At 39.3% G+C, this 24,330-nt stretch overlaps 1 protein-coding gene across 1 annotated transcript in view; it reads right to left on the bottom strand.

Annotated features, from left to right (window-relative positions):
* The window catches only part of PLA2R1 (phospholipase A2 receptor 1), a 133,494-nt gene that overhangs the window by 40,564 nt on the left and 68,600 nt on the right, over window positions 1-24,330 (bottom strand). Inside the window, 4 exon segments of the mRNA NM_175051.1 lie at window positions 883-967; window positions 5,802-5,947; window positions 7,977-8,179; window positions 23,296-23,465. Coding sequence (NP_778221.1) covers window positions 883-967; window positions 5,802-5,947; window positions 7,977-8,179; window positions 23,296-23,465 — 604 coding nt within the window.

Below are 24,330 nucleotides of genomic sequence, written 5' to 3'. Positions count from 1 at the left end.
AGGCAAACTACTTAATCATTTTAATATCCACTATGTGGAATCACTATAGTGATGAAAAGAGATCATGCAGGGTTGCACTCGGCTCAGTGCTCAGAACTTAACTGGGGCTCAGTGAATAAGAGCTGTATTAAATGCTCACTGCAGGCTGTTGCTAACCCCAGTTCACTGGTGAAACTAAATAATTTGATTTTTCTTGTGCCTTCAGATGGATCTCATTTTAATCTGGGTTACTGCTTCTGTTTTTTTTTTTTTTTCCCCTATCATGAGGAAGATCTCAGAAATCCTCACTGTGCCTGAAAAAAAATGTAATTGTGAGTTCCTTCTTTCCTTCATGAGGTTTTTACACATGTGAGGCTGAATGAGAAATAATAATTTTTTTTCCTCCCAAATAATTTTCTTTGACTGAGAAGGAGGTGCAGCTTCTTAAACCTAAACCTGGCATTTCTGTTCTTTTAAAGTGAGAGAAACTGAAGATATTTCTTTTCACTGTGACATAGACAAGGGTCTCACCCTCACATGATCAGGTGCTGTGCAGGAGAGGGAGGGTAGGGCAAAGGAAGCATGGTATTATTTTAAAGAATAGTTGCTTCTCTGCTGGAGATTCTTCACATGGGAGATGGTTTTCAGGCCTTTTTCAGAGATTTTTATTTCCTTTTAGGATGAGATTTATAGCTAGCTTTGGAACTATCTGGCTAGCAAAGCTTTCTCAAGACCTTGCTGAAATGACTCTTTTGATACCAAAGTCTGGGGCAGTTTTTGATTTAGGTCTGAGTCATAGGGAACATGGCTGTTCTTTCTAGGTTCTCTTGGATGGTTTACCAAGTGGTTCCAGGGCCACCTGCTTTAAATTCATCTCCTTTTCTCCAGCTTGGAAAGACTTACAGGAGTTCCATCAGACCATTCCCAAGAACCAGCATTCAGTGGGTTTCTTTTATTAAATCCAATCCAGAACTGCCTTTCTTCTGTCCTGTGAAGAGAAGAAACTAAAACTTGGCCCTTCGCATTGAATTCACAATATTATGTAACAGGTTCAAAAAGTCTTTAAGTATTTAGTTATGCAGGAAACAGCTGACATGACTAGCAGAACTGATCAAGTGAGCAAGCATTTATTGACCATTTCCTGTAAGCAGAACCAGAGCTATAAAGTGAACTGAGCAAGGACTAATCTCACTTCCTACCTCTCTTGGTTTGTATGGTGTACTCATTGGGGATGGGCAGCTGGGAGAAAAGTCTGTCCATATTGAGAACATGGCTTTCTCATGGTCGTTAGGAATGGCAACACCTTTCAATTAGGACAAGAATACATGAAAGTGAGTTGGTAAGAAATTTGGGAACATCTTTTCCCTACTTTTCCCTATTTATTCACTACTTTACTGCATATTTATGTTACTTTTCTATGTTTGTTGTTCTTTTGTCAAATATTCAGGTACTCTCTGAGGGTTAATCACCACCATCACCATTTAATAAAAGGTTTACAGCAGGTTTGGTTCCTCCAACTGTATCCCAGTGTAAATCATTCCACAGTGAATCAGTCTGAGGCATGGTAGATTAACTTCAGCTATTACCACTGGTTAGACTTCATGAGAAGCCCCACAGAGAACCATCTTCCCTCCTATTAGGTGATGGACCAATATGTTAAACCACAGAGTATTCAATACATCAAGCAATAAAGGCTAATAGCACAATGAACCATCTCACTAAGATAATTTTCTGAGGATAATTTTGAAGAATTAAAGATTTAAAGGATTGAGAAATCATGACAGATGCTTTATTTTCCTTAATGCACAGAAGCAAACCTATTGTGAAGTATCTCCTTCTCAGATGTTTGAGCTCTTTTTCTTGAATGATACAAATGAACGTAAAATATGACTTAGAAAATTCTAGCATCACTGAGACCCATTGGCCACTGCCATGATTATAACTTACATTTAAGGTTGTGAGAAGGTGAGAATGCTGCCTTAAGCTTAAGCTAGGTAGATTCATCTCAGTGACCAGGCTGAAGACCTACATCACTCTCCCTGTGTTGAGAAGTTTTTATTCTTTTTCTCACTGAATTCAGAGGTCTACATTTTTCCTGCCATATACTCACTCCTAGAATATGGACTGGTATTTATTTTCTCTCCAACAATTTCCTAAAGTTGTATAATTTTAACTAGTTACTATATGATAAAAAGGGAGAAGGCAATGGCACCCCACTCCAGTATAGTTGCCCGGAAAATACCATGGATGGAGGAGCCTGGTAGGCTGCAGTCCATGGGGTCGCTAGGAGTCGGACACGACTGAGCGACTTCACTTTCACTTTCCACTTTTATGCATTGGAGAAGGAAATGGCAACCCACTCCAGTGTTCTTGCCTGGAGAATCCCATGGACGGAGAGGCCTGGTAGGCTGCAGTCCATGGAGTTGCACAGAGTCGGACACGACTGAAGCGACTTAGTAGTAGTATATAATAAAAATAAAAATAGAAAAACAGTGTCATAAGAAGAAGAAGAAGCACTATGCTAACAATGAGAATTGGTTTATTTGGTATAATTAAGCATGACACTTGGCTGAACTCCTTGGCAGTCTTGGACAAAGAGTAGAATATACATTATATAGCTTTTGTGATTAGGTGCTGAACATCAATAATTTGATAGATACTTGACACTGAATTCTGTGAGACAGTTTGCAAGTATTGTTTCATAGGGCAGACCTTACAATACACAAGTATGAAAGGATGCTTTACAAGGGGCTGAGCCTTTGATTGTGTGGACCACAACAAACTCTGGAAAATTCTTAAAGAGATGGGAATACCAGATCAACTGACTTGCCTCTTGAGAAACCTGTATGCAGGTCAGGAAGCAGCAGTTAGAACTGGACATGAAACAACACATTGGTTCCAAATAGGGAAAGGGGTACATCAAGGCTGTATACTGTCACCCTGCTTATTTAACTTATATGCAGAGTACATCAGGAGAAATGCTGGGCTGGATGAAGCACAAGCTGGAATCAAGATTGCTGAGACAAATATCAGTAACTTTAGATATGCAGATGATACCACTCTTGTGGCAGAGAGTGAAGAGGAACTAAAGAGCCTCTTGATGAAAGTGAAAGAGGAGAGTGAAAAAGTTGGCATAATACTCAACATTCAGAAACTAAGATCATGGCATCTGGTCCCATCACTTCATGGCAAATAGATAGGGAAACAGTGGAAACAGTGGCAGACTTTATTTTCTTGGGCTCCAAAATCACTGCAGATGGTGATTGCAGCCATGAAATTAAAAGATGCTTGCTCCTTGGAAGAAAAGTTATGACCGAAAAGTTATGACCAACCTAGACAGCATATTAAAAAGCAGAGACTTTGCCAACAAAGGTCTGTCTAGTCAAAGCTATGGTTTTTCCAGTAGTCATGTATGGATGTGAGAGTTGGACTATAAAGAAAGCTGAGTGCTGAAGAATTGATGCTTTTGAACTGTGGTGTTGGAGAAGACTCTTGAGAATCCCTTGGACAGTAAGGAGATCCAACCAGTCCATCCTAAAGGAAATAAGTCCTGAACATTCATTGGAAGGACTGATGCTGAAGCTGAAACTCCAAAACTTTGGCTACCTGATGTGAAGAACTGACTCATTGGAAAAGACCCTGATGCTGGGAAAGATTGAAGGCAGGAGGAGAAGGGGACAACAGAGGATGAGATGGTTGGATGGCATCACCGACTCAATGGACATGAGTTTGAGTAAACTCCAGGAATTGGTGATGGACAGGGAGGCCTGCCATGCTGCAGTCCATGGGGTTGCAAAAATTCGGACACGACTGAGTGAATGAGCTGAACTGACTGAACTGAGGTCATGAAGCCAAGTTACAACTTATAACAGTGGAGATGATGACATCTCCCTTGGATCTGAGGCCCCATACCTGACTAGCAATCCAATAAAACAGGAAGCTTCTTGAACTTTTCCTCAGCCTCAGAGAATCTGACTCAGCAGCCCTGGGATGAGACCAGAGGGCTCCTTGTTATCAAGTTTCCCAAGTGAGTGTGAGAATCAGCCAAGTTTGGGAACCATGGTCTCAGGCCAGCATTTCCTGCAGGGCCGATCAGTTCTATGGGATTTTAGATAAGTGGTGTCAAAAAAAAAAAAAACAGTTTTGTGGTCAAATAAAGTGCTTCCTTCTAGAAGCCTTTACAATACTAATGTATATGGCAAATTTCCAAGATAGGACCTTGTTTTGCAAACATATTTGACCACAAAATCCCCCTATTTTCCCTGGAGTACTCCATGAGACACACATTGGGAGATACTACCACCTTTAAGGTCATTTTTATAGATGTTAGAGGTGAATAATTTGATGGTATTACATATTAACCTTCTCAGGGGAGGGTCCTAAAGGAAATTTATGGGGTAGGCCAGGATTTTCCTCAAAAAGTAGTTCTGGATTTTCTCAGAGATTCCGATAAGTGTTTCATTGAGACTTCAGATTTCCAGAGCTTGAAACACAGTACTCAGTATTATATTTGTTTGTGTTAAAATAAACGTATGAAAGTGTGCCACCCCTCCTCCCCTTAGACCACAACATCCTCAGGGGTAGGATTTTGTGTCACATCTGTTGCATTTTCCAGCCACCCATGCATCTCTGGTGGCTCAGATGGTAAAGAATCCACCTGCAGTGCAGGAGACTGGGTTCGATCCCTGGGTTGGGAAGATTCCCCTGGAGGAGGGCATGGCAACTCACTCCAATATTCTTGCCTGCAGAATCCCATGGACAGAGGAGCCTGGCAGGCTACAGCCCATGGGGTCACAAAGAGTCAGACATGACTGAGTGACTGTCGCTTTCACTTTCATGCATATAGTAGTGTCCCTTTCACAGAAGACATTCCCAAAATACATGCTAACTGACAAGAACATTCTACAGTAAGAAGCCAAGGAATGAGAAGGCTCGCTAAAAAGACATGATGGCTGTCTTCAAATATTTGAAAATTGAGTAGACTTGATCTGTATTGCTCTGGCTTCCTACAAAGTTGATCTTTGAAACTAGTCTCCAACAATGGAATGGATTATATCCCCAGTAAGGAGCACCTTGAAACTGAAAAGAATTATGTAGACAGTAGATGGCCATAGGCATTTGGTAGAAGAAATTCCCATACTGGACTGGAGGTAGCACAAGATCTCTATGTTTCTTCAAATTTAAGTTTGATTGATTTTCTAACTTCACAGAATTGAAGATTCTGTAAACTTGCAAGATGGATGCAAACAAGTAAATGCCTGTTTCCTCAAATGTAAAATTAGAAGGTTGGATTGGAATTTTTAAAAAATTAGTGAGACTTTCTTTTTTCCAAACAAAATATCACATGGATCCCTTCTGTATACAAAACACCTGGAGGTGAAGGAGTAGGTCGGTTGGACCTACTCCGGTGACTCAAGTCAGCGAACAAGAAACTGACTGCCCTCTTGACCTCTCCTGCTCTGGGGGTTCAGGACCCTCCAGATGCTCAGATAACACTTGGAAAATCACTGGGCTAGATAATTTCTGAACTTGGAAGAAAAACTCTAAAATTCTGTTATGAGGCACACAGAAAAGATTTCAAGTATCAAAACAGTCATCACTTTGTTCATTGTTTTATGGAATGAGAACTTAGTGCAATATAAATATAAAATGATAAGTATGTATTTTTCTCTCACAACTAGTTGCTTGTTGGCTTTAAACTTAAACACTTGAGGTTTTGAATATCCCAAACACTCCAAATATTTGGAATACTCATCACTAAGAAGTCATCACTGGGAAACAAAATATTTGACTGAAATTTTTCAAAATTAACAAGTATTTACCGATTAAATTTTGAATGTAAAAGCTCATTCACAAAATTCTCTTCCTCAATATGGGCAAAGCTTGCAAGATGAGCTCCAAATTCTTCACAAAATTCTTCAGCTTGTCTCCATGTTCTTTTCATCAGGACTTTTTCACTATGAAATACCTGTATAGAGAAAGGGAAGAAGGTTGACACAGTCATAAATAACATAAGGCTGTTTAATTCTGGACAAAAGGATTACAGGAATATAATTGTTGTATTATATTGACCGAGAAGGGAGAAATAACATTTATTGAACTAAAATGTATCTACTTTTCTAAAAACTATTTTTTTATTCTCAAAACAAAGACATGAGGAGGATATGATGAAGACTCTTTTCCTCCAGAAGAGTTCTTTTTGTCCCCCTCCTAAATATCCTATTGGAGAAGGAAATGGCAACCCACTCCAGTATCCTATGACTGGCATATGCTTGTCCCTTAGTAAAATGTTTGTCAAGAAATGAGGAGAGTCAGGCTAAGAGAAATTTACAAATTTCAAGTCAACAAATTTCAGGTCAACACAGCCACAGACTAGCAGAGCTAGGATTAGACCCAGTATTCCGTGGCTGACTCAGGGGAAGACATGAGAAATGAGACCTGAAACCTAAAGCAGGTATATGTCTGGGGTCTTTGAATCTTGTGTGCTCTTTTTATGCTCAGTCATGTCCAACTCCTTGTGACCCCATGGACCATAGCTCACCAGGCTCCTCTGTCCATGGGATTCTCCAGGCAAGAACACTGGAGTGGGTTGCCATACTCTCCTTCAGGGGATCTTCCTGACCCAGGGATCAAGCCTGCATCTCTCATGTCTCCTGCATTGGCAGGCAGGTTCTTTACCACTAGTGCCACCTATATTTCTAGGCTCTTTGGGTCTTGGCTATACCTAAATTGTTGTTTCGCAGCTGTTCTCACAGTGGCATGAAGAAGTCAGTCAAATGGAAAGTATGCTTTTGACTTTATTTAAGGTCAAGTGTGAGGAACCAACGACCCAGAGCTTCAGATCCCAGACCTCTATACCTTCCTCATTTTTAACTGCCTGATGCTATGCTTAAGTCTCCAATGCCAGGCGGGCACCCTGCAGCCAGGCTTCACCAGGCTCTAATTTGCTGAGACCAGAATGAATGACCTTCCCAGCCCCACGGACTACAGCACAGCCTTTCCGTCTTTTAAATTATATGTCAAAACTCACCTCCTCTGGGAACCTTTTTTCAAATCACTTTAAATTCATAAGTCCTACCGCTATGCCTATCAAACACACCATATATTTGCTGACGTATCAGGGTAATGTGTAGTAGAAAAAGCACTGGACTGTTAGTTCCAAGACCAGGAATTTATTCTAACTCTGTCAATAAATAATTGTGATCTTGGGTGAATCACCCCAACTCACTGCATGCTGCAGTTTACTCATTTCCAAGGTCTAACTTATAGCTCTGTGAGGTTACTCCTGGGCCCATTATTCCATGAATTTAATGTAGGATTAGACATGTGTACATGTAAATTGAGTGCATTCACAAGCCATTTATGAGACTGCAATATTTCTAGACACAGAGGCTGTCTCCATTCTGCTCTTCATGTGCCCCTGTGCCAGAGAACTTTCTCCCAGCATTTTAGAAATCTCTATTTATATGATGAACCAAAGATAAAGCCACCAAATATATTTCAAAAATATATTTCTGAGAAAATAAGAGACACTGACTTAAATCTAGAATCTGAAGGTGATTTGCAAAAAGACATTTCTTCACACAAAATATATATACATAAACTTTTGATCATCAAAAGCTGCCAAAGCTATTCTTGGCAGCAGAATGGCATTATTCCATAATAAGGACTTTATTCATTGGCTTACAGACAATATGGAATTGTACCATTTCCATACCCAGTGAGTGTCTGCCTTGTCCATTTGTAGGCAATAAGAATAATATTGACTGGAGCCTTAATATCAGTCCTCATGAGGAGGCCTCAGTGTCACCAGGATCTGTCAACATTTTGACCTAAAAATTATCTTGGAATATAACTGAGGGGATGGAGACAGCCAACAAATATTAATTGTCTGCTGTCTGCCAGGCACTGTTCTGGAATAAAGGAATTCAGGATACACGGACAAAGTTGAAATAATGTTGGTTCCATTGAGAATGCCCATGTAACTTCCACATTACCTTGAAGCAACTGGCCAGGCCAGGCTCTGACTCCCAATCCAAATAGCAGGGGTGAAAGGGCCATCCCTCTTCTTGCTTGGTTTTCTCCCGATTTTCCACTGGTTGCTTGCACAGGGACATCGCCTTAAAGTGCCTACAGTCCCTCACTTCCCAGCGGCCAGGGTGACTCCTCCCTCGCATGACAACGCAGCCACCACTGTAGCCTAAAAGCAGAAAACAACACTGTACTACCAGACCACGAGAACATTTTGTGCTTGTAAGACAGCTCTTTAGAGTGTTGGGTAATTGACATCTTGTAATGAAGCACCTAGACAAGAACAATAAAGATGAAAAAGGATGCTTTAGCGGCATGATCATCTCGTTTCTCTTCATCTCTGGAGAAAAGAATAGCAGATCGAAAAGTGAGAGAAGAGAGACTACGGAGCCTGAAATTTGGGCATTTTGAGCTCAGATAGCAAATGATGGGCAATCCGGTGCTGTTCCAAGGTGGGACCGAAAATATCCCTCATATCTCATCAAATACCAACATGCTTCTACTTTGAATTATTGAGCTTTTTAACTGTGCAGAAGAAATCTTAGCTCACAATTTATTGAGCAGCTACCCTGTACACTGTGCTTTCAAACACTACTATGAAAAATAAGCAATGAAAAATTCATGGTGCCGATCCTCTGAGAAATTGATTCAACAGGAAAAAACACATCGATGATGGAGTCAGGCAGTGTGTGTGGTACACAGCAGAGAACCTCACTATGGGAGAATGAAGTATATTCCAAGTGGGGTGAAATTCTGGGGGCGGCAGTGGGAGCAGACATTAGGGAAAAACCACCTTGTTATGGCCAAGCCCCATTTTAGTCTTCTGTGTATGTTTGAATATACTGGAAAATGAAGTATATTTTCCCATAAAAATAATTTCTATGTTAAGATTCTCAAGTTTGTCATCAAATGTATACAACTCATATTTTTCATAGCTGAAAAATACACTTCAAATTTCAGTGAATAGTAGAAAATCCCTTACAAAAACTGAGTAAAAATGAGGCTTTTATTTTTTCTTGAATCCGGAGTGATCATTCAATGAACTAAATCAACATTCGGCAACAACAACAAAATTGTTTACCTATATCTACATACCAGTGGTGTTTAGTCACTAAGTCACTCTTGTGACCCCATGGACTATAGTCTGCCAGGCTCCTCTGTCCATGGGATTTCTCAGGCAAGAATACTGGAGTGGGCTGCCATTTCCTTCTCCAAAGGATCTTCCCAATCCAGGGATTGAACCCATGTCTCCTGCATCACAGGTGGATTCTTTACTGACTGAGCCACCTGAGAATACCAGACTAGGCTGTATATTATTAGCTGATTGAGATAGAAGGACCGAACAAAACCCAACTCTTATAGTTGAGTGTGAGACACAAATAAAGGATTAATTGTAGCAGACATACTGTGTGAAGTGCATAGCGTAACGGTGTGCGTTAAAATTTCTGTGGGGAGACCTCAGATAGGGTGATGGAGTCTGCCTCAGGACATCAGTAAAGTATTTGCAGGTAGAGACATTTGAGCTGCATTTTGGAGGATGTTAAAAGGAGAAAAGAGTTTTCAAGGGGTGCTTGTAAAAAAGTAAATGATTATAGATGAAGCATATGAAGACTTGTGGTGGTTCTTGAGCTAAAGGCACTTTTAAAAGTATAGTTACTTGGTACTAGATATTTGTCTTGCTGAATTTCCCTTCAGAAGTAATGGCTTCAATTTCTGTAGATTCAGGGTAATTGGCATTATCCTTGCCAGCCATGTTTGTGTTGTCTTATGCTGATAGAAGGGCTTCTCCAGTGGCTCAGCAATAACGAATCCGCTTGCAGTGCCGGAGACACAGGAGATAAAGGGTTTGATCCCTAGGTTGGGAAGATCCCCTGGAGAATGGAATGGCAACCCACTCCAATATTCTTGCCTGGGAAATCCCATGGACAGAGAAGCCTGATGGGTTATAGTCTATGGGGTCGCAGAGTCGGAGACGACTGAAGCGACTTAGCACACATGTGCACACTAATAAAAAGACTAAACAGAGGGATAATGAAAAGTGGAATGAGAAGGAAGAAGACAGAGGAAGATGTACAAAGAGCGCCTCCTAGAGAAATGGGAAGGTGTTTGTGAAAGAGGAGAAAGAGCAAGGAAGCTGAAGCATGAGTGTTTATGCTTCAGTCACACCCGGGTGCACACCTGTGTTAGGCACCTGCAGGAAGCTCATAGTCTTACGTATGTACACATGGTGGTGGTCAAAGAAACCCACAAAGGTGAAAATGACCAGTCATAAACAAGTAGACATAACTGTATGACAAGTAGAAGAAACTGAAGTCAAGGGAGAGAGTTGGTCCATATAAAGGCCATCAGTTGACTCCACTGGCCGGAGGAACTAGTTAGTGTTCAGGATGGAGGGTGGGGGGCCAGGCCGGGGACAGAGTATAGCATACTGCCCCTGCTGTGAATGGAGCAGTGGAGGCCTGTTGAGTGTAATTTGGGAATGCAGCTCGCAGTTTAGCTGAGTCATGAACAATAGTGGAGATGCTGCCTGCTCTGTGCAATGAAATTCTAATGAAAACTGAATTGTGGAAATCCACGTAGAAGCCAAAAACTTAATATGTCTATGGAGAGAATTGCTCTAGTTGAAAGAGCAGGACAAACATACACTGTCACCTGACTCCTCCATCCTTCCTTCTCAGCAGCCTTTGACTTGGGGCCTAAAGTCTGGGGTTCTAGTCCCAGCACAAATATTTAGTAACTCAAACCTCAAACCGGTTAATTAAACACAAAAGACTGTGTCTAAAACTGGGGGGCAATAAGTCCTTTTCTTCTTATGGATTTTCATAAAAATAAAATAATGTATTAAGAAGCCCTGTGAGAGATATAAAGGGCTAAAACCATTTCTAAGATGTTGCTTCTATTTTTATCTTGACTGTTTTCATTACAAAATCTGGGATTTTTGTGGCACAAGTTCTGCCTGAGTGTTCAAAGAATTTTTAAAAGCTCAAATCAGCAAGTTTAAAATGCAATATACTTTTTTGTTGGTCTTGCATTTTGTCTTACTTTTCCACATCAGACAGTGATTAAATAGCTTTGGTTTTAGACACTAGATATTCAACTTTTCTTCATTAGTGAAGAAGGATATGTTTGCGAACTGCTATGAAGATAAAAAGTACTGCCGGGGTTTTATTGGTATTCTAAAATGGTTAACTTAATGGAACATTTGACCTAAGTTTTAGAGTCTCAGCCCCAAAGAAGCAGTGAAGTGGTATAATAAGGGGAGACTGAGCTAAGAAACAGAGAAGGCAATGGCACCCCACTCCAGTACTCTCGCCTGGAAAATCCCATGGACGGAGGAGCCTGGTGGGCTCCAGTCCATGGGGTCGCTAGGATCGGACACGACTGAGTGAATTCATTTTCACTTTTCACTTTGATGCATTGGAGAAGGAAATGGCAACCCACTCCAGTGTTCTTGCCTGGAGAATCCCAGGGACAGGGAAGCCTGGTGGGCTGCCGTCTATGGGGTCACACAGAGTCGGATACGACTGAAGTGACTTAGCAGCAGCAGCAGGGCTAAGAAAGAGATAAACCAAATTTATAATCTCATGTTGTGAGGATGCTTGTAAAGCCAAATAACAAGGGTAGGGTGTGGGAAAGAGCAAAGGTGTTTATTGTTCTCAAATTTGGTAACTCATCTCCCATTGGGCAAGAGCAGCATTCCTTCTGTCCCTTAGTGGTGAATCTCACATTTGAGCTGATTCTCCTTACTTGCCTTAGCCTCCCTCTACCTGCCATTACTCTCTCCATCAAACATGAATGGGAACACTTTCAGTCAATTGAGAAATTCCAATTCACTATTCTGCTGCTAAGTCGCTTCAGTCGTGTCCGACTCTATGCGACCCATAGACAGCAGCCCATGAGGCTCCCCTGTCCCTGGGATTCTCCAGGCAAGAACACTGGAGTGGGTTGCCATTTCCTTCTCCAATGCATGAAAGTGAAAAGTGAAAGTGAAGTCACTCAGTTGTGTCTGACTCTTAGTGACCCCATGGACTGCAGCCCACCAGACTCCTCCATCCATGGGATTTTCCAGGCAAGAGTACTGGAGTGGGGTGCCTTCTCCGATTCACTATTCTAGTCTCTTCAATTTGGCAAAATTATCTAGCCTTATAGCAAATTGAACCAACCTGGGAAAAGTTCCATCTTTCACCTCTCTGGCCAAATACCTAAAAACAGACTATCCGAATCTATGTGTGGCCTTGGGGCAGGAGGGAATCATAACTGAGCCTTTAGACAATCATTTTACTTGTGCCTATCTGCTTATTTCCCCTTGCCTGCAGCAACCCTTTAACATCCTTAATCTCAAGTCTTCTGTTCTGCCTTCTTTCATCTCTCTCTTCTCCTTCTCCATGGAGAAAAGTGAAGCTTTTGGGTCAGGAAAGGTGAGCTTTCATGGAGTTCTGCTTATCTGCCTGAGACCACATTAGGCATTTTATATGGTCTTTTCCTATTTAACTTGAAAAATCTCTTTAGGTGGATGTTAGTGTCTACAGTTGGCTAATGGAAAAACCAAGGCTCAGAGGTGTAGTATCTTGTCTAGGGCCACATAATAGTTCAATAGGGTTGATCTGGAATTTGAAACCAGATTTAACTGAGTCTACCATGAGATAATGTCAAGGTGCAGAGGAGGTGGACATTCAATAAATAACTGTTGAATGAATAACTGAAACTTCCCCTCCAATTATGCTCCTCCATTTCCATGGACTCTTCTCTTTCCCCTGGTCATACTTCTCCTTTGTGAACCCAAAGTATTTCCTTGAGATCTACTATCCCATTTTAGTGTGTATGACAGTTACTGATACATTTATAAAAAGATACGGAAATACCAAAAGGGTACTCAGAAATTAGGCTGTTCACTCTCATTTAGGTGTTGGTTCATTTCAGGATTCTGATGAGACTTAAAATGGATAATTATCTATCTGTTGGATGGATAGGGTCCCTGTTGCCATGTATAGGGCACTTTCAAGAAAATAGATCTGACCTGCTCTACTGCAATCCCATTCTCCTTGTCATTGACAGATTTCCATTGACTTGAGACAACTGGAGGCAATACTTTGGAGTTATCCTGTGAGTGAAGCACTCCTTTCTCACAGTGGTATCTAGATATAGAAACTTTTTTCACAGAGCCTGAGTTATGGATGGATGCAAAACTGTGATTTCCATTTATTTTTTTTTCTATAAAATACCTGTGAAACTCTAATAGTATTTGGAAAGGCTTTTTTGAATACCTTAAAGGATAGATTAACCTGCTTCCTTTCATCATTTATAGCAACCTCCATATATATTGAATCCTTAATATAAATACAAGGTACATTTATGTTTCTAATGCATTAGCTTCTCCCTAAATGAGAAAGACCCTATTTATCATCTTTCTCTTTAATCAGTGGTACTAGTTAGTATGGATCAAAACTGTTTTTACCTGAATGGTTACTTCTCTTAATATACAGAATGCCATAGTCACTTTGTTGTGGTTATTTTAGTAAAGATAGCAAGAAATTATTTCTTAATAGAAATATCCCAGGTATGAAGAAGCCTGTAATGAATCAATTGATTCATTAATGCATCAATCATATGGCTTCTAACTTGCAAATAGTGAGAAAATGAAATGGTCTTTCTAAAAAAAATAAAAATCTATGATTTGGATCAGGTCTCTGACTCTAACTTTTTAAAAATGAAAATGTTAATTTTATGAGAAATAAAAAGAATAGAGTAACACATTTTCCGGAGAGGGCAATGGCAACCCACTGAAGTACTCTTGCCTGGAAAATCCCATGGACGGAGGAGCCCAGTAGGCTGCGGTCCATGGGGTCGCTAAGAGTCGGACATGACTGAGCGACTTCACTTTCACTTTTCACTTTCATGCATTGGAGAAGGAAATGGCAACCCACTGCAGTATTCTTGCCTGGAGAATCCCAGGGATGGTGGAGCCTGATGGGCTGCCATCTATGCGGTCACACACGACTGAAGCGACTTAGCTTAGCTTAGCTTAGCTTAACACATTTTCAGTGTGTTATGGGGATACAATCAAAAAGCCCAGACTGTAGGAAACTACAGGACAAACAACACATTTGCATCAACAAATAAAATTTTTAAAAATGACAAGGGGCAAGGAAGAGGGAAACCTAGAGAGGAAAACAGACTTTAGGAGATCTATCCACTAATTACAGTGTGCGCAACCTTTTTTTGATCTTGATTCAAATAAGCCATAATATACATTATATATGTATATTGTTATGAATCATTTAGAAATTCAAGCATTAACTGAAGATTTATGATGCTATGAAATTATAGTTAATTACTTTTAGCTGTGATAATTGTATTATATTCATGTTTCTGAAAAAGGAGTCTTTATCTTTTAGAGCTAATACTGAAATATTTATGGGTGAAATGATATGATATCTGGGATTTCTATGAAAAAATATGGGAAATGGGAGGAGTGGGTGAGAATATAGATGAAACGAGATTGACCGTGGGTTGATAATTGATGACACTGGGTCATGGGTATAGGTGGTGGCTCATTGTGCTCTTTGGTGGGCATAATACAAGATTGGTAAAATGGCAGAACTATGATTCCACCAATTTTGATGATATGACATAAGGACAGAGTCTTCATTGAGTTTATAAAAAGCTGCAGGCTTCCTGTTCAGTGGTCAATTTATATAGTCAGTCTGGGCTGGATTAAGATTCTGACATGAGGACCAAGCTAATGGATTCTTTTGTGACAGGCGGAGAAAAAAATATGATTTAGGATGGTGTTTCTGCAAATAGCAATTTAAAAGAAAAAAAGAAACACAGAGCTTTTACATTGCTATTTTCTTCAAAAAAAGATTTACATTTTCATCTTACTCAGAGACAATTTACTCAATGTCAATCAGCCTGAGCAGTCAAACTGAGCATCACGATATTATTTTTGCTTCAGGGAAAAGAGAAAAAGAGTAGTGCCACTCAAATAAATTACAGCAGAAACTTATGAATGACAAGGAGTTCTGCTTCAGTTCCAAATTTTAGACATCCAAATATGCCCCAAGGAAGATAACATTAAAAACTAAGAACTTTGTCTGCTCAAAATGTATTAATTTATTTTGACAGGTATAGACATTCCTAACAAAATTCCAAGGTATATTAGAAATGATACCTGGTTTTTTTTCCCAATAATAGTGTGACATGGAACTTTACTATTCTCTGTATTTTAAAAACATTCATAAATTTGTAGAATGAGAAGTTTGTTTATTGAATGAGTTGTGATGTTTCTTGTTTAGAACTATGCAGTCACCAGTGTGTATACAAATTTCCTAAAGCGATGTTATACACAAGAATCTAATTTGTCTTACCTTCACCTCACATGCCTATTTTTAAAGTATAGTTTAAAAATATAAACTATATTTTTAGAGCATTTTAAGGTCACAGAAAATTTTAGTGGAAAGTAAAGACTTCCCTTATACCCCATGCTCCATATATCCTACTGTTGCCCTCACACACCAGAATGGTACATTTGTTAAAACCTACACTGACACATCGTTATCACCCCAAGTACATGGTTTACACTCGGGTTCACTCTGTTGTATGTTCTCTGGATTTGGACAAATGTATAATGACATGTCCACCAGTGTGGTATAATGTAGAATGGTTTCACTGACCACCCGCACCACCCCCACCACCCCCATCACAAATCCTCTGTGCTCTGCCTATAAACTCCTCCTTCCCCAAGCCTCTGAAAACCACTAATCTTTTTACTGTCTCCATAGTTTTGCCTTTTCCAGAATGTCATATGGTTGTAATCACACAGTATGCAGCCTTTACAGATTGGCTTCTTTCACTTAGTGATATGCATTTAAGTTTTCTCCATGTCTTTTCATGACTTGGCAGCTCCTTTCTTTTTATCACTGCATAATATTCCATTGTCTGCATGCAATACAATTTATTTATTCACTCATCTACTAAAGGACATCTTGACGGCTTGAAAGCTTTGGCAAGTATGAATAAAGCTTCTATTAAAAAAAATCTGTATGCAAGTTTTTTGTGTTAACATCAGTTTTCAATTCATTTGGATAAACACCAAGGAGTGTAAAAGTATGTTTACTTTTTAAGCAATTGGCAACCTGTCTTTGAAAGTGGCTATACCATTTTGCATTCCTGCCAGCAATGTATGAGCGCTCCTATGGCTCCAAATCCCTGCCAGCATTTGGTATCGCCAGTGTTTTGGATTTTGGTTATTCTAATAAGTGTGAAGGGGCTTCCCTGATGGCTCAGTGGTAAAGAACTCACCTGCCAATGCAGGAGACATGGGTTCAATCCCTGGGTGGGGAAGATCCCCTCGAGAAGGAAATGGCAATCCACTCCAGTATTCTTGCCTGGGAAATCCAGGAGGAGCCTGGCGGGCTGCAGCCCATGGGGTTGCAAGAGAGTTGGACACTACTTAGCGACTAAACATCAACAAACAAAAAGTGTGTAGCAGTATCTCGTTGTTGTTTTAATTTGCAGTTTCCTATTGACATATAATGTTGAACATGTTTTCATTTGCTTATGTTAGATCTATATATCTTCTTTGTTTAAGATGTCTTGTCCCATTTTACATTGGGTTTTTTGTTTATTGTTGAATTTTAAGAGTACTTTGTATATTTTGTATAACAATCCTTTATCAGATATAATTTTTTTTACAAATATTTTCTCCCAGTCTACGGCTTGTCTTCTCATTCTCTGACATTATCTTTCTCACAGCACAAGTTTTATTGAAGTTTTAGTTTTAATGAAATCTAGCTCATCAATTATTTATTTCATGGATTTTTGCTTTTGGTGTTGTATCTAAAAAGTCTTACCATACCTAAGGTCGTGTAGGTTTTCTTTTTTGTTATCATCTGGGAGTGTAAAAGTTTTATGTTTTACATTTAGATCTATGATCTATTTTGAGTTAACTTTTGTTTAGGGTGTAAGCTCTGTGTCTAGATGTTTTCTTTTTTTGACATGTGGATATCCAACTGCCTAAGCACCATTTGTCAAAAAGAGTTTTTCCCATTGTATTGTTTTTGCTTCTTTTTCGAAGATCAGTTGACTATTCTGTGTCAGTCTATTTCTGAGTTCTTTATCCTGTTTTATTGATTTATATTTCTTTTTTTGCCAAACTATATTGTGTTAATTGGGCTTCCCAGGTGGCTCAGATGGTAAAGAATATGCCTGCAGTGCAGGAGACCCGGGTTTGATCTCTGAGTCAGGAAGCTCCTCTAGAGAAGACAATGGCTACCCACTCCAGTATTCTTGCCTGGAGACTCTCATGGATAGAGGAGCAACAGTTCATGGGGTCACAAAGAGCTGGACATGACTCAGTGACTAAACATATACACACACATTGTCTTAATTATTGTAGATTTATAATAACTTTTGAAGTCAGATAGTGTCAATTGTTTGACTTTACTCTCCTTCAATACTGAGTTGGCTATTCTGGGTCTTTCGCCTCTCCATATAAACTTTAGAACCAGTTTGTCAGTATCCACAAAATAACTTGCTGGTTTTTTGATTGGAATGGCCTTGAGTCTGTAGGTCAATTTATGTAGAACTGACATTGTGACAATATTGAGCCTTTCTGTTTATGAACATGGACTCCCTATTTATTAATTTCTTTTTGATTTCTGTCATTAAGTCTGTAGTTTTCTTCTATAGATCTTATACATATTGTTAGATTTATACCTAAAAATTTCACTTTGAGGGGTGCTAATGTAATATGTTTTTAATTTAAAATTCCTCTTTTCACTGCTGCTATACAGAAAAGCAATTGACTTTTGTACGTTAATCCTGTGTCCTGCAATCTTGCTGTAATTGATTATTAGCTAGAGGAATTTTTTGATTCTAATTTTCTACATAAACAATCATGTCATCTGTAAACAAAGTTTTATTTCTTTCTTTCCAATCTGTATACTTTCATTTGCTTTTTTTATCTTATTGCATTAGTTAGAACTTCTACTACAATGTTTAAAAGAGGGTTGATAAGGGACATCTTTGCCTTGTTCTTGATCTTAGTAGGGAAGCTTCTAGTTTTTCACCATTAAGTATGATATCTGAGTTTTCTGTAGATGTTCTTTATCAAGTTGAAGAAGTTCCCATCAATTCCTTGTTTGCTAATAGTTTTTAACATGAATGGATATGGAATTTTGTCAGATGCTTTTTCTGCATCTGTTGATATGATCATGTGATTTTTCTTTTGTTGATGCGATGGTAAACATTAATAGGTTTTTAAATGTTGAACCAGCTTTGTATACCTGGGATAAATTCCACTTGATTGAAGTGTATAAATTCTCTTTATACATTTTTAAGTCAATCTGTTAATATTTGGTTAAAGATTTTTGTGTTTATGTTCATGAGATATATTGGTCTGTAGTTTTCTTGTAGTGTCTTTTTCTGACTTTGGTGTAGGGTAATGTTGCCCTCATACAATGAGTTATAGTCTCTCTGCTTCTAACTTCTAGAAGAGGTTGTAGAGAACTGGTATAATTTCTCACTTAAAATGTTTGGTAGAATTCACTAGCTGAACCCATATGAGCCTACTGCTTTCTGTTTTGGAAGGTTATAAATTACTGATTCAATTTCTTAATAGATATAGTCTTATTCAGATAGTCCATTTCTTCTTTTGTGGGTTTTGGCAGATTATATCTTTAAAAGAATTGGTAAATTTTACCTAAATTGTCAAATTTATGGATATAGTTGCTCATAATATTCCTTTTTTAAATCCTTTTAATGTCTGTGGCATCTATAGTGATGTCCCGTTATTCATTTATGATATTAGTAATTTGTGTATCCTCTCTCTTAGTGAAACTGGTTAGAGGCTTATTAATTTCATTGTTATTTTCAAAGAATCAGGTTTCTTTGATTTTCTTTATTGATTTTCTGTATTCAAATTTCACTGATTTCTGCTCTAATTCTTATTTTTCTTTTCTTCTACTTACTTTGGATTTAATATGCTCTTCTTTCTCTAGTTTCCTAAATGGAAAATCAGGTTAGTGATTTAAAATATTTCTTTTCTGATATATTCATTCAGTGTTATAAATTTCCCTCTAAGCCCTGCTTTCTCTGCATCTCACAAATATATTTTCATTTAATTAAGGGTTGCTTAATCTCCAAGTATTTTGGAATTTTCTCAGATACCTTTCTGTTATTTGTTTATAGTTTAATTTCATGTGAACTAAGAGACATTGTAAAACTTCTATTCTTTTAAATTTGTTAAGGTGTGCTTTATGGCCTAGAATGCAGTCTGTCTTAGCAAACGTTCCATGTCAGTTTAAGAATGTGTAATCTGCTGTTGCTGTTGTTGGATGAAGCAGTCTATAGATATCAATCATATCCAGGTTATCGATGGTGCTGTTGATTTCAACTTTGTCCTTACTGATTTTCTGTCTGTTGGATCCATCCATTTCTAACAGAGGGGTGCTAACATATCCAACTATAATAGTAGATTCACCTATTTCTCCTTGCAGTATTATCAGTTTTCCCTCATATATTTTGCTATTCTATTGTAAAGTACATACACATTAAGGACTGTTATGTCTTCTTTAGTGCTGACTCCTTTATCTTTATGTAATGTCCATTTTTATCCCTGGAAACTTTTCTTGTTCTGAAGTCTGCTCTGTGTTAAATTAATATAGCTACTTTTACTTTCTTTTGATTAGTGTTAGCATAATATCTTTATCCCTTTACTTTTAATCTACATGTGTCTTTATATTTAAAGTGGGTTTTTTGTAGACAACATACTTGGGTCTTAGTTTTTGAACTGCTCTAAAAATATCCTTTAATTAGTATTTAGTCCTCTGACTAATTTTTGTTAAATATTTGATATATACAACAGAATGATCTCTGTTTGTTTCCAAGGCAAACCATTCAATATCACAGTAATCCAAGTCTGTGCCCCAACCAGTAACGCTGAAGAAGCTGAATGGTTCTATGAAGACCTACAAGACCTTTTAGAACTTATACCCAAAAAAAGATGTCCTTTTCATTATCGGGGACTGGAATGCAAAAGTAGGAAGTCAAGAAACACCTGGAGTAACAGGCAAATTTGTCCTTGGAATACTGAATGAAGCAGGGCAAAGGCTAATAGAGTTTGCCAAGAGAATGCACTGGTCATAACAAACACCCTCTTCCAACAACATAAGAGAAGACTCTACACATGGACATCACCAGATGGTCAACACCAAAATCAGATTGATTATATTCTTTGCAGCCAAAGATGGAGAAGCTCTATACAGTCAACAAAAACAAGACCAGGAGCTGACTGTGGCTCAGATCATGAACTCCTTATTGCCAAATTCAGACTTAAATTGAAGAAAGTAGGGAAAACCACTAGACCATTCAGGTATGACCTAAATCAAATCCCTTATGAGTGTACAGTAGAAGTGAAAAATAGATTTAAGGGACTAGATCTGATAGAGTGCCTGATGAACTATGGATGGAGGTTCATGACACTGTACAGGAGACAGGGATCAAGACCATCCCCATGGAAAAGAAATGTAAAAAAGCAAAATGGCTGTCTGGGGAGGCCTTACAAATAGCTGTGAAAAGAAGAGAAGCGAAAAGTAAACGAGAAAAGGAAAGATAAGCATCTGAATGCAGAGTCCCAAAGAATAGCAAGGAGAGATAAGAAAGCCTTCCTCAGCGTTCAGTGCAAAGAAATAGAGGAAAATAACAGAATGGGAAAGACTAGAGATCTCTTCAAGAAAATTAGAGATACCAAGGGAACATTTCATGCAACGATGGGCTCGATAAAGGACAAAAATGGTATGGACCTAACAGAAGCAGAAGATATTAAGAAGTGGCAAGAATACACAGAAGGACTGTACAAAAAAGATCTTCACGACCCAGATAATCACAATGGTGTGATCACTGACCTAGAGCCAGACATCCTGGAATGTGAAGTCAAGTGGGCCTTAGAAAGCATCACTACAAACAAAGCTAGTGGAGGTGATGGAATTCCAGTTGAGCTATTTCAAATCCTGAAAGATGATGCTGTGAAAGTGCTGCACTCAATATGCCAGCAAATTTGGAAAACTCAGCAGTGGCCACAGGAAAAGGTCAGTTTTCACTCCAATCCCAAAGAAAGATAATGCCAAAGAATGCTCAAACTACCACACAATTGCATTCATCTCACACTAGTAAAGTAATGCTTAGAATTCTCCAAGCTAGGCTTCAGCAATATGTGAACTGTGAAATTCCAGATGTTCCTGCTGGTTTTAGAAAAGGCAGAGAAACCAGAGATCAAATTGCCAACATCCACTGGATCATCGAAAAAGCAAGAGAGTTCCAGAAAAACATCTATTTCTGCTTTATTGACTATGCTAAAGCCTTTGACTGTGTGGATCACAATAAACTGTGGGAAATTCTGAAAGAGATGGGAATACCAGACCACCTGATCTGCCTCTTGAGAAACCTGTATGCAGGTCAGGAAGCAACAGTTAGAAGCGGACATGGAACAACAGACTGGTTCCAAATAGGAAAAGGAGGACGTCAAGGCTGAATATTGTCACCCTGCTTATTTAACTTATATGCAGAGTACATCATGAGAAATGCTGGGCTGGAAGAATCACAAGCTGGAATCAAGATTGCTGGGAGAAATATCAATAACCTCAGATATGCAGATGATACCACCCTTATGGCAGAAAGTGAAGAGGAACTAAAAAGCCTCTTGATGAAAGTGAAAGAGGAGACTGAAAAAGTTGGCTTAAAGCTCAACATTCAGAAAACAAAGATGATGGCATCTGGTCCCATCACTTCATGGGAAATAGATGGGGAAACAGTGGAAACAGTGTCAGACTTTATTTTGGGGGGTTCCAAAATCACTGCAGATGGTGATTGCAGCCATGAAATTAAAAGACGCTTACTCCTTGGAAGGAAAGTTATGACCAACCGAGACAGCATATTTAAAAGCAGAGACATTACTTTGCCAACAAAGGTCCATCTAGTCAAGGCTATGGTTTTTCCAGTGGTCATGTATGGATGTGAGAGTTGGACTGTGAAGAAAGCTGAGTGCCAAAGAATTGATGTTTTTGAACTGTGGTGTTGGAGAAGGCTCTTGAAAGTCCCTTGGACTGTAAGGAGATCCAACCAGTCCATTCTGAAGGAGATCAGCCCTGGGTGTTCTTTGGAAGGAATGATGCTAAAGCTGAAACTCCAGTTCTTGGCCACCTCATACGAAGAGTTGTCTCACTGGAAAAGACTCTGACACTGGGAGGGATTGGGGGCAGGAGGAGAAGGGGACGACAGAGGATGAGATGGCTGGATGGCATCACCTACTCGATGGATGTGAGTTTGGGTGAACTCCGGGAGTTGGTGATGGACAGGGAGGCCTGGCGTGCTGCGATTCATGGGGTCACAAAGAGTTGGACACCACTGAGTGACTGAACTGAACTGCACTGAACTGAGTAATTATTATAATATTATAATAATAGTTATCTTTCCTCAGGGAAGAGCTTGATGCCTCTAACTCATTTCCTCCAGATACAGATTTGAAGGTAACCTGTTGCCTGTTATCTGGGGTAGGCTTGTTGGAGATCCACAGGCAAGAAAGGGAGCAAGGCATCCAAACGGCTCAGAGTGAGATACAGATGTGTTGGATCCAGGCTGTTGGCCTAAGATTAACACAGTGACCTAAAAGCTTGGTCTGCGGGGCTGATTCTAGTGTAGATTGTGGCTGAAACCATTAGATTCTCTGGCACAGTTTCGTACTTTGGGATCCAGAGCTGAGCATAAGAAAATGAAGAATTAATAGACCTGTAACTGAAATCCCAGCTAAGGTACCACAGAAATCCATGGAGGAGATGGACTAGCCAGAATGTTACCTAACTAACATTTCACAACAAGTCACCTGGCATTAACTGTGAACATATTAGATGTGCTCAAACATGCCCATTCACTCTGTTTTGAAGTATAATAGACTTTTCTGGATTGATTAAGCCCCTAGGATTCTTAGACAATGAGGGCAGATGGGGAAGAGATTTTAGGAGGGAGAAACTGGACTTCTGCTAATAAAGGCATGTGTGATCTTGAGCAATGAATTTATACCTTGAACTTGTCAAATGACTCATATGGATTATACTGCTAAAAACGATCAGCCATATATCACCCCCTGAGAACCTGTGGTAATTGTTTTAGTTGATTTATGCCTTACAAAAACACTAAGGAAGACTCAAAGGAGGTGGACCACAAGGTGGATGGGGTCTGGGGGTAAAGAAAACAGGAGGGCGAAGTGGGGTGACGGTGCCCTCTACTCACGGGGCTGACGTGTGTTCCAGTGTGTGTACTTCACTGGCTCCAACTGCTGCCCTGCCGTCTTCCAAGTGTATTCTCCTGTATTATTTTGATCTTGAAGAGCGATCCAAAAATAAGTGTCCTTCGTTTTTACCACACTACTGATCAAACTGGTAATAAAAGCCTGTTCAAACCTTAAAAGGGGAAAAGGAAATGATTATAGTAAGTTTCTGGGCAATAAAAAATGTCATTAAAACATAATGAGGTGCACAGAATGGCACCACAGTAAGCATTTTTCATGAATTCTTTAGAATATGGGACAGAAAAATACTCAAAGACCCTGAACATTGCTAATAAATGCCAAACATAAGTGCAATTCCCAGAAATATATGAGTGAGGAGAATCTGATCCTCAAAGTTGGTGGTCAGTTCTTTCAAGGAACAGAGTCCAGTTCCAGCTTCAGAGTGTAGCTTGTAAAGGCCGGAATGCTAGCAATGCATTTCTTTGTGCAACCTGTGCCCTGTGGTGTAATTAGGCCACACAGCACACATCATGCTGTAATGTGCATGTGGTGGGGAGCTGCCTCCGGGGGTGGGGGAGAAGTAAGGATATTCTGCTTTTCCGAATGAGCATCTGCTGATAGAGTTCACTTGCACCCACTTACCACACTTGCCTGGTAAGAATGGAACAGAAATTAGAGTAGCAATTATATGTCTCCCAAATCAGTTTGTGCACAGGCGCAGGGAGTCATTGGCTTATTCAAATGTGTTCAGATGTGCTTATTCACTGAAGATAAATTTAAAACACTAGGAACTAATCCAGAGAAGTACACCCACTATATTTCCCCAAACAGCTGAATGAATTAGTGTTCACTGACTGATGGCACCGCTCCCTCCTCACCATGACGGCATCAAAAGCAGAATCTAGAAATTTGTATACATGCTTGACAGAAACATGGGTTAAAATTTAACCAGCATTGAAATTTTAAGCTAAGTTGGAAACTATCTTGAAAAATTTACTTTCAATACATATATTGTTTTGAAAAAACACCTTTCAAAC

This window comes from Bos taurus, chromosome 2, assembly GCF_002263795.3.
Source record: "Bos taurus isolate L1 Dominette 01449 registration number 42190680 breed Hereford chromosome 2, ARS-UCD2.0, whole genome shotgun sequence".
Classification (NCBI taxonomy): Eukaryota; Metazoa; Chordata; class Mammalia; order Artiodactyla; family Bovidae; genus Bos; species Bos taurus.
This window is presented reverse-complemented; position numbering and strand designations above follow the sequence as displayed.